Genomic DNA, 13,134 nt, shown 5'->3' on the forward strand with positions numbered 1-13,134 from the left:
TCGGCACTTTTCTTCTCAGTACTCGGTCACTGCTTCTTTTATTCTTGGGGGTCTATACAGGTTTTTCTATACTTAGGTTTTCCCTCAGGACTATGTTACATTTGTTTGCTCATGACTATGTAACATTAGTTGATTTCGGCAAATCGAGCAATTTACCTAAATTGAAGTCTGACTATTCCGGATTTTAATATCCGGAAAAAACGGATTTGTCCCTTTTTTCCCGCTTCTTTCAATTTTTATTCACTACAACGTTTCGGGAATACGATATCCCCTTTATAAGGTCTGATACATTTAATCTGCTCAAGTAAAATAATTTGTAAATTATTTGCCGACTAATTTAGAGTATTTTGTGAATATAATTTCTGATATTTCCCTGTACTTCCTCTTTCTTGTAAGGACATCGAATCAAATGTGCAATTTTGTTGCACAATTGCATAATACTAGATAAATTTTCCTACTGATTTAACGAGGAATCTGCCCCAAAATTCGCATGCACCCTCATTAAGTTCCAGAGGTAATCTCATTATTGAACCATAGAAATTTCATTTCGGTCTCAGACAAAGAGCTAATATTGCTGCATATTTAGTAAATTTTGCAAAACACCTAATGTGTACTATGGTGGTTTTCATGGCAAAATTGGTCAGGTTCAATCTCTCAATAATCATGAACAATAGGATGTTTTGCATAAACAAACATTGCAGTTTGAAAATTGAATTTTGCACATTATAATGAAGCATTACAGCACGTGCATGAGGCACCAATGTTTGTTGAAAAGGTGGAGTTTACTGTCAACAAGTAATTTCAATATTAATATATCTCATCCAACTTGCAAAAGTTTAAATTTTCCGGCAAAACAACATTTAACCCTAGTGCTAAATGCTGCTTTTGCGAAAAGTTACATACAATGTTGATATGATCTCATAGTAAATTTATCTTTGGGACTCCAATGTGTTGGAAGTTTTGGGGGATGTAGGTGAGAAATTTAAGTGGAAAGGTGAATTGTAATAGATTTTAATTGAAATTCAATGAAGCTTTTGCTAATTATGTATGCGATTTACATTGAAGCTTTCACTATGTCTTAACAAAATTGTTTATAAGGGTTTTCCTGTTCAGAAACTAGTGCTAAAGATATTCTCCACCCAACACCCAATTACTCCACGTATAAACTCATTGAATTTTGTCTTGCAGCATATAGTTTTCGAATTTCCCAATGTTTTCACGCGAAACAAGAACTGATTTTGAATTAACAACACCTCAGTTTGCAAACTTCAATCCACGGAGAACTAATCAATAGAAAAGGTTCTTAATTCGTGATTTTTTTAACCATTAACTCAAGCATCAATTTTTTAATCTCATCCAACACCACGAAAACTTCCTTATCTCGACTGATTTTTGAGGTAGAAAAAGAAGTTTCTGAAAGTCTTTTACGCATCAAACTATCACAAATGACTTATTCATGTATTCCAAAATAGCATACTTCGCAGAAAAGGATACTAGTTAGTGAAGACTAAAAACTTCTTGGAAATATTCACAAACAAATCCTATTAAGTTTTCATGTTCAATTTGTATATTTTCGTTAGAAGAGATACAGAGGACGATGAATAAATTCAATTCACACTGAATTTCTTCTTTTATGAAAGAGATTTGGGTCACAATTTGACACATTGATGAAAGAGAAAATATAGTTAAATAATCTCAATGAATCCTCTAAAATTTAAATATTTTTCGAAGCAGAAATGTTATTGGTAATTTGATGTCCATGCTAAATATTACAAGAAGCCCCACCAAAATTTCCCCAATGGACACGGAGAAAAAAGCCAAAGGTAGAGAGGTTATACTGTTACTGTGTTATCACACTTGCACATTAAAATTTTAATATGATTCACTTTAATTGTCGTTGGTGAGAGTCCAAATATGTAATTTGTGTGTTTGAATCATTTAATATTCAAAATTTGATCTATTTGTTGATAAAAAGGTAGACTTGGCCCGCAAAATTTGATATAAATTGATTTACAGCATTAATGCGAAAAATTAATGCGATTTTCTCTTTAATTTTTTAATGTGAAAAATATTTATGCTTTAGGTAAATTTAAACTTACATTTGCAGGCCAAGTCCACTTCTTTATCAATAAATAGAAAAACTCTAAATATTAAGTGACTCAAAGACACAAATAACATATTTGGACGCTCACAAGCGACAATTAATGTGAATCACATTAAAATTTTAATGTGCAAGTGTGATAACGCCGTTAAGCCTATACTTCATGCAAGCAACACAACAAGCGGAAAATAAAGATTTTATAATTTTAGGGGAAACCAGGGCAGATGTAAACATGGGGTAGTCTATCCTTCACATAATTTATTCCAAGTGAAGCAGTCGGTTTGAACGTGTTTTGCAATGAATTTCTAAGGCGACGACTTATTTATTTGAGATCAGGGGCCTCTTGACATTTCATTTTTCCATACGTTTTTGCATAGAGGCACTGAAGACTATTGGCAAGTCTTTTACTAAAGAGAATTGACTTGTCAGTCTGATATATTTCGAAATAGTGCATTAAAAGCTATGTAAAAATACATATTTCATTATGCTCGCCGAAATAATACAAGAACTACGAGCAAATTTGTTTAAGGCGCGGTGCAATATCTGTAAAATTTTTACAAAGCAAAATGAAAAATAGCTTCACTTTTTATTACGCTTAATGGGCCTCCGTGTGAGATAGTATGTTTGTATCTTCGAAGAATTGCCTTCGAGTGCAAAAGAGGCGCATAATCACCCTTTTCTCCAAATCTCGATCTCCAATACTCCGATTTTTTCCACATCCAGGTTTCTGAGTAGTGGTTTTACTGTTGAGGAATCGAAGAATCACCTTCCGGACGGTCTGGCGTGAGGTATTTGTGAGTTTTCCTAGGTTCGCGTAATTGACTTCAGGATAATTTAGATCAGTTCCCTTCTCTTTTCCATTATCATTTCGTATCTCAGTGAAAAATGAAGAGAATTTGATGAGAGTTTCACCAAAAGAAAAGTAAAAACACGTGTTAGGGTAGAGTCGGCCCTTTTGGCCATGTAAACACTTTTGGCCACCTAAAGTAAAATCATATTGTAAAGCAATTATGAGTATATTTAGAACAAGAAAATAGGTCTTATTTCGTGACCTCTAATCTAACGAATCAGAAAACCATATTTGATTTTGTATCGACTTGATTAATTCTAAGTTATTGAAAGAAATTCTCGACAAGGTAAATAATCACTAAAAAAAACATGGGATTCTTAAGAAACTTGTTAATGTTAAGAGAAATTGTTTTGCATTATTTCATATTTTTGATGAAAATATTTGATGTTATTCAATGAAAGTCCATTTCTTAATTAACCCATTCCTTACCATGGTATTGTATACCATACGCAAATTGAGTGATTTTAGATGATTTATTCCAGGGCAACTGATACTCGAATTGCTGTCGGGAATGGATTTTTAGTAACTTTAGTTCTTCAATTACTTGGGAAAAATAGTCCGACAGAGATGAAAATACATTTTGTTATTGTTTTCTTGCTTCGCGAAAGGTCATGCAAAATTTTTGCTCAAAATGAACATTCTATCTCAAGTATTTCTGGTACATTGACTGAATGGGTTAACTAAATTTTTATTGTGATATCATCCTTAATAATATTTTCTAACAAATTAAAAGAAAATCGAATGTGGCTAAAAGAGCTTACTTTTTTCGGCTGTGAACGTACTTTTGGCCATGCATTTTCCCTTACATTTTACACGTGGCGCACCTCGCGGATTTCAGTAAAAACAATCGTGACTTTTGACTGATTTTTACACCAAATAGAAAATGTGCAAAAAGTCGTTTCAAATACTCTAATAATCACATAAAATTGGTGTTAAATAAGAATAGGACTTGTACTGTGTAGTTGTGAAAGTTTTCGAAACCTATTTCTTCTGTTATTTTATTAAAATTCTATTGGAAACAAGTGGCCAAAAGTGCTTACACACAATGGCCAAAAATACTGAAACATGCATAATCGCATGAAAATTTCTCACTAAAATATCCAAACAATTTTGGGAATTCTCTTGGAAAGAAGAAACGGCTTTAAGGTATCTTTGTGCAAAATTTCATTTTATTTAAAAATTACAAGCATATGGAACCTTAAAGTGGCAAAAAGTACTTACTCCACCCTACAATGTTTTCATACAACAAGAATTCGAAGCTAATGACATCTGTCATAAAAATATTAAATCATTTGGAACAATCTTGTCGTGGACACGCTTTAGCTGCACAGAGAATGACTAATGTGGCAGTGCTTGATGATAAATCCTATCAGCATGTATCCTATCACGCCTATCACTACGTATCCTATTAGTAATCCACTCCAAGCCTTCTTTAGTGGTTAAATCTGTTCTCTTCTTACTTTGCCATAGGTCTCCTTAGTTCACAGGGCATATGATTTGAGGCACAGAAGGCATTGATTTTTCTCCCGAGTAGCGCTGATCACTGTTCTCAATTATTAATCTTGAAGATTTTACCTGAATAATCAAGTGTTTTTATTCTTACAAAAAAGAGTATTTAAAGTGAAATAAGAGCAAATTACAAAAGTTGACTATTACCGATAGCCTATTTCTCTATTTGAATGTACAGATTTTTCCCGCGAGTGGTGCTGGCAACTGTTCTCAATTTTAAATCTTCAAGAATTTAGCTGAATAGTCAAATTATTTCACTTTTACAGAAAAAGCGCCATATCTAAAGCAAAATAAAAGCGAATTTCAAGAGTTCAATGATACCAAGAGTTTATTCCCGTGCTTAAAGGTATTTATTTCTTCCGTGAGTGGTGCTGGCAACTGTTCTCATCTATTAATCCCCAATATTTTAGCTGAATAGTCAAATGATTTTATTTTTACAAAAAAAAGATATACTTAAAGCGAAATAAAAGCAACTACCAAGAGTCCACTTATTTACCGATAGCCTATTCCTCTGCTTGAAGGTACTTATAATTACCGCGAGTGGCGCTGGCAACTGTTCTCAATTTTTCAAATCTCATGATATTAACTGAATAGTTTTAATTTTAATAAAAGCAAACCAATTCCGAGATTTCACTGACACTAACAAGTTATTTCTCTGGCATAAAGGCATTGATTTTCCTCCCCGTAAAGTGTTGATAACTGTTCCCAAATAAAAGTTTCTTCACTCGTACTTAGAAGAAACATATAGAGCTTATATCAAAAGCATTGAAAATTTCATAAATCAATGTGCTTTCTTTTAATTGCAGGTTGTTCGAGCTGCTAGTCCAGCCCTTTTGAGAGTTATTGCTCTTGGTGCATTTTTCATCTATTGCACAGTGAGTAGAAAATTTTTCGCATTTTCTAGCTAAATCCTTGGGCGAATCCACAAAATATTTCACATTAGCAGTATTTTGTAGAGTATAGAAAATGAAATGAGGAATTTAATAAGGTTTTACAGTGAATCATAAAAGGAAAAGTTTTTGTGAGATCCTTTTGGACTGAAAATTACGAAGTATTGTCTGGTAGGATTTTAGTTGATTAATTTTGACGAATGACATCGAGGATGATGGATTGCTTTTGGGAGTAGCGTATAAATATAGCATTGAGAAATGTTTTGGTGAAAAATCTTCTTTTCAACCAAGGAATTAAGAAGTTTATCATGTCCTAAGTAAAGATCATCAGGTTCTATTTGTACAGAATGATAAATTCTTGCTTGCACAGAAACCCTCATCACTTTTCCAAATGCGACTCAAATGGATTTTCCATTGTGTTGGAAAATGTTGGGCATGTAAAATATTGAAAAGTACCCTCAACAAATATATTACAACTGTTTGTCACTTAATTTAATTGTGCACAAAATACTTCAAAAATCTCATCTGTCGCCTGGTGCTTTTGTTATGGGTAAAACAATAGCAGATGGATACATCAAACGTTCAACAGGGAAAATGATGCTACACCAAACCGGAACAAAATATCAATTAAAAGCTCTATTTCATTTATTTTGTAAATTAACGACAAAAAAATGTTCACTCCTCTTCGAATGAGCCATTATTTTTCCCGATTTTTGCTTGTTTCACTTTAATTGAAGAGCGAACAATATTTTTTGTTCAACGATTTTTTTAATTGCATTAGCAGATACATCAAAAATTCATATTTTAGCTTTCTGAATGGAATTTGTTTTTGTCACGTGTAAAATATTTTTGACATATTCTGTAAGCCATTCCATCCTCAATTTACACGAAAAATACCTTGCAAATGGTTGAATAAATATAGTGTAAGGACTCCTCTTATGGCCACCTTTTGCACCACCTATGGCCAATATAGAAATTTTACTTAAAGCATTCTTATTCTTAAAATAACTGTGAAATTGTTATCTCGCTCCGGACAGTTTACTTATTAAAATTAATTAAAATAAATATCGATAATTTTGAATTATTTATCTATAAAAAAAACAATAAACAAATTATATTTAAGTCAAATTCTTGAAATTAAAATCTTGTTTATAAAAATTATAATAGAGAAAATCCTTCATTCAGGTAGGGTAAAGTGATACAAGTTGGACATAGTGTTACAAGTTGGACAATTCGCCGGTACAAGTTGGACATGGCTTTTTTCTTGATAAATACGGTACAAAATTTGTTTTTAATCACAGGGAACCAAATTATAAAACTCAAGCATTAAAAATATACAAATAAAACTGAAGTAATAAATTTATAAAGAAAGAAAGCCTTGTCCAACTTAGGGGAAGGTTTCGCACCTTCGTAACGTCGCAGGTTCGTAAATGTTAATTTTTTTCCAAGTTACTAAATAAATATCATCCATGGTCATATATTCTTATAGCTAATCCCACATCTCACATTTCCGGACAACTTTGGGAGCCTAGGCCTTTTTTCCTGGGTTCTAGAAGCAAAAATAAAAAATGGACCTAAAATCGCAATTCTGAGGTGTATTATTTCAATATTATAATATAATTGTTAATATTTACCGTGAAAATCTTTCGCTAGAAGGGGGTGGAATTGTGGGCGAAGAAAAGTTCACAAAGATTGCCTCCTCTGCAGGTTCGTAAAAATATCAGTCAAAATCATTGACTACCAACTCTGTGAATTCCAGACTGTTTTGGGACACACTGTGCACGACGCTCTGGATATTTTGACCCATCCAGAGATTCCACTGAACAAGTTGACAAGAAAATTGTGATATTACAACGATTACAACATTTTTCAAGAAAATCTCGAAGAAAAACACGCACTTCCACAGCAAAGTGAGACTTCATCAGATGTTTTTGTTTAGTTTCTGTCAAATCGAACATTAAGCCTAAATCTGTTTATGGTAGGTGTGATTCTTTCATTGTCCATACGGTGCGTTTTAAGCATTTTTCATACAATTTGCTTTGTTTTCAAGCGGAGTTTTCCTCATTTAACTTTAATTTAATCACTGGTAATTCTAAGAATCACTGATGTTCAAAAAATGTTCTGTAAGACTGATTCGAAGTATTAGAGAAATTACGAGGATTACAATAGGTGTGATTGCTTCTTTCTGATTTGTGCAGTGATGAAACTAGATTGTTTAAGGTAGATGCGATTCTTTTGTTGCCACTTCGATGTATTTCGAGTATTTTTCATAAAATTTTCCTTGCTTTAAAGTGAAACTTTCCACATTTCATTTTAAATTGATGGCTGGTCATTTTTGAAATTAGTTGTGTCCGAAATATGTTCTGTAAGACTGTTTGGAGGTGTCAGAAAAAATCCGAGGATTACAATAGGTGTGATTATAAGAGAATCACACCTAACCGAGCTCTGAACTTACTGTCAGAATGCAGGGAAAACATGGTTTTCCGATTGCAAAAAACATGTGTTAGAAAAATAGCTTAAAATTGATCTTTTAATGCGTGATATCTTCTACAAACAGTGAAAAGAAGTAGATGAAAGTACCATATAGTGATGCCCAAATTTTTGTTTCCGGTGTAACGTTTCCGGGGAAAATGAGGCCTACAGGGGTTGGAAGAAATGGTACGAAGCATTCCGGTACCGGATACATTCGTAAAAACTGCTACTACATTTTCATTTTCCTGTAGAGGAAAATCCAAGGACTTCCAGGAATTTTGTGAGGCAGAATTATGAACCCAATAAGTGAGAGATTTTTTTGAAATAGTGATATAATTGATTCGGTTTGTGTGGCATTCAGTAAAAAATCTTAAATCTTGGATTCCTTTTTTAGTACGAAGGTTCAAAACCTTCCCCTATCTAATAAATCTACAAAAAAAATTTTTCTTTTTTTTTCAATATTATGTATACTTTATTTTTAAAGTTTTATTCTTGGGAACAATTTTGTCGTGGACACGCTTTACTTTTCTCTACACTACTGCTCTATCTGTTCAAGCAGTGAAACGCAGAAAATACTCTTACAATGACTTTATTTTCTTTAAAAAAAATCTTTTTTTGTAAAACTTATCGTCGCTTGGAGCCCTTGGAGCATTATTTGCCCTAACTTGCTCATTGTATAAATTCTAAATCAGCTAACCGTTTAAACCTAGTACCCGGCGAGTGGCCTTCAAAGTTGAAGCCAATTTCTTACTTTCACATACAAATGCGTATGGGAATTTTTCCGCACTCGTGATCATTATGCTAAATATTTAAAAAGTAAGAAGTTTTTCCGTATTATAAGATACCTTTCCGTATGGAGGGATAAATATACTAAATTTTTGCTTAAATAAATTTTTTCCTCTGAGCACTGTGAGCTGAGTCCGAGATCAATTTAGGAATTGGCTTCAAATAGCTCCATATAAAAAGGCCAACTTGCCAGGCGCTTGGTTTAAACCCTGCATTTCGCTACTATAAGTTACAAGAATTGCTAAGCCAAGCGACATAATTGAATGAGCTACAGATAGATGCTCTGAAAAAGTGCACTTCCACTCTGTTTTTAATTATTCCTTTCAATGGAAAATTGTTAATTGCTCAATTTCCAGTCTTCTCCCAAAAATAATTGGCGAGAAAATATTCGCAAAATTCGTCATATATGCATTCTGTCATTCTGAAAATGTTTCATTCGAGCAACTTGAATTTATTTGAAGCTTTCAAAACTGGAAAAGGCACCAGAAAAAAATCCATTGGTTTTATTTTTAAATACGTTGCATTTTTTGCTTAAAATCAAACAGCGAAAAAAGAGAATGGATGTTTTTTTTTTCGATAAAAATCTCTGTAGGTGTTGTATTTAAGGCAAAATACCTTACTCACGCGATATTCCATTTACTCTAGTTCATATTAATGGTTGATGTTGGGGGTGGATGGGGTGAATGGAGGGTGAGATCTTTTGGTGTTGGCGATAAATTATCAATATTGCCCAGAAAAGGGGGGCCCTTTAAAGAATTTATGGTGTACAAACGCACCCACAATGTACACCAAGCATGCAATAATATTTGCCATTCAAGTGTTTCATAATCTTCTAATTGACCGAATTATTGAGGGGAGATTTTCTTCTGGAGAATGGGATTATTTGTGGCAAATTCACCTCATCCTTCCTTCTTGTCAGTTGGTGCTGTGAAATTTAAAGCTTTGTCGTAGCTATTGCTTCCACTTAATTCACAAATTCCTAAATGAATCACTAATACTGTACGGAGTTTAGGAGAGTCAGGTGATCATTAATTTAGCAACTAGGTAAATTATCCTCATGCTCACACCTCTAAATTCACTTTAATTGCGCAAAAAGTCGCTTCATAAATTCCCTTTTCGTCCCCTATAAAATATTTATGTTTTTTTTCTCTCTCCCTCCTGAATAGTCATTCTTCATGGGTGGGAAAATGTTGCTTGAAATTGTGCTGCAGTTATGAGGAAAATTATGTTCTTTTGGAATTGCTCAGGAAATGAATTAACGTGCTCTTAAATTTGCATACACTAATTGTTCAACGACTGGGATATATGGGTGCAATTTTAATTATTCAATGAGGTTTTTTTTATATGCAAGATGACTTATTTTTTTTTTATTCTCCAACATGTGGCAAAAATACCATTCCACCCAGATGAAACAATAGAAACGTTAATTATCATGAAATTGTGCTGCATTTTAATTTTCTAGACACAAGCAAAGTTTTTAGAAAATTCAACATTGTGAACCTGAGAGAAAATTTATACTCTCCATGTAAAATTTCATATATATATAGAATGTGGTTATTTATTTAAACCGCATTGAATAAACTTTAATTAAACTGTTAGAGAGCTTTTAGAGAAAAACAATAACTCATTATATCCAAGAGACTAACATTTGCTGATTGAGACTCCTAACATATTGCTTAATTATTTAGCACAAAACATATAGAACATGATTAATCTATTAACACAATTCGTATTATACAAGAAAACAATAGAAGGAATATCGAATAATATTATGCTTAATTTTAATAAGTACAGTAGAGCCTCGCTATAGGCCATATTTGGTTCCAGATTTGACACTTGGGTCGCACTATAGTCCATGTCATTTTTTAAAATTATCAACGACTTTTAGTATTAAAATTGCTCGACGGCTTCCACTTTCTTTTGCGATTGTGGTACTTGTCCTCGCTCTCTTCATTCTGGATCACAATTATCACAACTACTCAATAAAGTTTGCCAAAAATATTAAAATAATTATGACAACATTGCATGTCGCGTAGAAAAAAAACATAACCTAACTTAAAATCAGTCTTTCACTGAGAGAAATCCGAAAAAGTTAAAATGACATTCCGGAAATGTCAATTTTACCCTTCGGTATTGATCCGAAATCGGTGTAAATATTACACTTTTTAAGTGTATTAGGGGTAAAAGGTATCCTTTTTCATGTTAATTTTACCCTTAGTAAGGTGCAAAATTAACATTAAAAAATGTTGATATATTTTTACACCTAAAAAGTGTTAAATTTATGAGGAAAAAATGTTAATCGCACCCTCTTTTTTTCTCAGTGTTTGAAATCAACGGTTGGTAAATTGTGGACTATATAGCGATGGCCTATAGCGGGGTTCTACTGTATCCCTTTCCTTTAAAATTATTTACGGGAAAATTAAATTGTGAGATAAATATTTCAATTATCGATGAATTAAAATTTGTATTTGACATAAACAATCACTAAATATTTAATAAAAGAACATATGAAAATTTTACTTATGTACATGTGCAATTCACACATGCATCATAATTAATTGACACTGTACATATGTGCTACCTAACATTCATAAACTAATTATTTCTAAAATTTGTTTAAATTGTGAGCAGATCGATGGCGAAGTCGATATCCGACACAATCAAGGGAAATAATTTTGAATTGAATTTTCACAAACTCGACTGTATCAAAAAATATGATATACAGGGTGGCTGAAAAAGAATGCAACAAGTGTCAGAGATCAGAGCTGTCAAACCACTGATAACAACGGTTTCATATTTTGCATAGTGGTAGTTCATTTTATCAGCTACAAGCCTAAAAAAAGATTTTCGATAATATTTTGTAAAAGTTTTTTAAACCGTAATGGAACTTAAATGTGACAATTTAACGTCGCTATATTTTGCAGGAAATGCAGAAGCTGCTATCGTTAGGGCTCTTCAAAACCTGAATGTAATTAAACTTTTCATTTTTCGAAACATAACTTGGTACAGGGATTTAAGAGCATTTCATAAGTCCCCAGTAGGATTGCACAAACATTTACTAACAGTTTTATGAAAATATTTTTTTTGTGCAGTCCTATGCCGGCTTAAGACCTCAGACTAAGCCATATGGCATAAGTTCTCTAATTTCTTATCAGACACAGATTTTGGGAAAACCTTTGACTTAGGATTAGATATTAAGGTAGATTATTAAGGGTAAATGATCTATTAAATTTTGAAAACCACTAAAACTTCTTGTTATGTAGAGTTTCGAGACCCTCAGGGACTGGTCTAAGGGCCTTGACAGACTTGAGGATTAGCCGAGAGACGACTTAGCGTAATTATATTGAAAACAATGGTAAACCACATTTCTATCACATTTCACTAAGCCGCCGCTCGGCTTAAGTCGTAAGTATGTCTAGGGCATAAGCCTCCAGTCTGAAACTCATGTTACGTTCTGGACCGAAAAACTATAGCATTTCTTTCTTGAAGATCGTAATTCTGTGGCTTAAGAATTTAAAACAGCAATATAGAATCGATAGGGTCCAGGTTCTTGGACTCCAGTAAGCTGAACCAGGGGGTTCCGACTACTGATCTGTTTTGTCCGCTGCCGTTCATCGGTTCCCGTCTCTGCCTTGAATATGGATTCATCTTGTGTGTAGATGTTACGTTCCCCCGCAATATCAGTGCACTTCAAACTTGCTTCCTTACAAACTGATTCAAACTGATTACCTTACATGCTCAATCTTATGCTCTGGTACTTTCAATCTGGAATACATTGGAATTTCTTTCACTCTAATGGGGATTACTGTCTTGCTCATTACTGTTTATCTTGCATACCTTATTTTCAGTAACTCCAGTACCGATAGTATTGAGGGTTCTCTTGATAAAGCCTAGGGAATTGCACTGTGAATCTGGTCAAGGACTCTAAAATATGTTTTACTGCTTCCAGACTCTCAAGTTGAGGTAACGCTTACTCCAAACTTTGGAAGATGTCAATGTGCCCAGTACCCTGTGTAAATTCCTGCAATTTCGCTCAAGTTCTCTTGTTAAGATTTAGCAAAAGTTGAAATCTATTTAAACCTAATCCATCAATTACGGATTTCGCGATTCTGCAGCCTTAAACTTCATTCGAAAATTCTGTCTGCTATATTCCTGTAATGTATTGGATGTAATGTTTCCTTAATTCTTTCTCAACTCCGAGAACTGATTCAGGGCCTATAAAGTCCTGACGTGCACCAATCCTTACGAGTTTATTGCTATTTCATTACCTATAATATCGTTATGACCAGGACGCCACAGAAGAATAACATTGTTATTTTCTGCTAATCTGCTAATACCCTAATATAGCGTACAAAGCGTCTTTTTGCTATCAGGGGTGAAATAAATATTTTTCATGTGAGATTTTCGTTTAGTAGCGTGTTTGTCGCAATCAGAATAGCTCTGATTTTTTGTCAAGAAGACCGTTATAAAGGTTGTGAATTCTTTCATAAAGAAATAAAATTCATCATCTGTACCCAAAATATGTT

At 33.3% G+C, this 13,134-nt stretch overlaps 1 protein-coding gene across 1 annotated transcript in view; it reads left to right on the forward strand.

Moving 5' to 3' along the window:
* The window catches only part of LOC129800666 (uncharacterized), a 169,806-nt gene that overhangs the window by 114,163 nt on the left and 42,509 nt on the right, over nt 1-13,134 (forward strand). The window contains exon 8 of the mRNA XM_055845234.1: nt 5,267-5,335. Within this exon, the coding sequence (XP_055701209.1) occupies nt 5,267-5,335 (69 nt within the window). The remainder of the gene's footprint in view (nt 1-5,266; nt 5,336-13,134) is intronic.

Source organism: Phlebotomus papatasi, chromosome 2 (genome assembly GCF_024763615.1).
Source record: "Phlebotomus papatasi isolate M1 chromosome 2, Ppap_2.1, whole genome shotgun sequence".
NCBI classification, from domain to species: Eukaryota; Metazoa; Arthropoda; class Insecta; order Diptera; family Psychodidae; genus Phlebotomus; species Phlebotomus papatasi.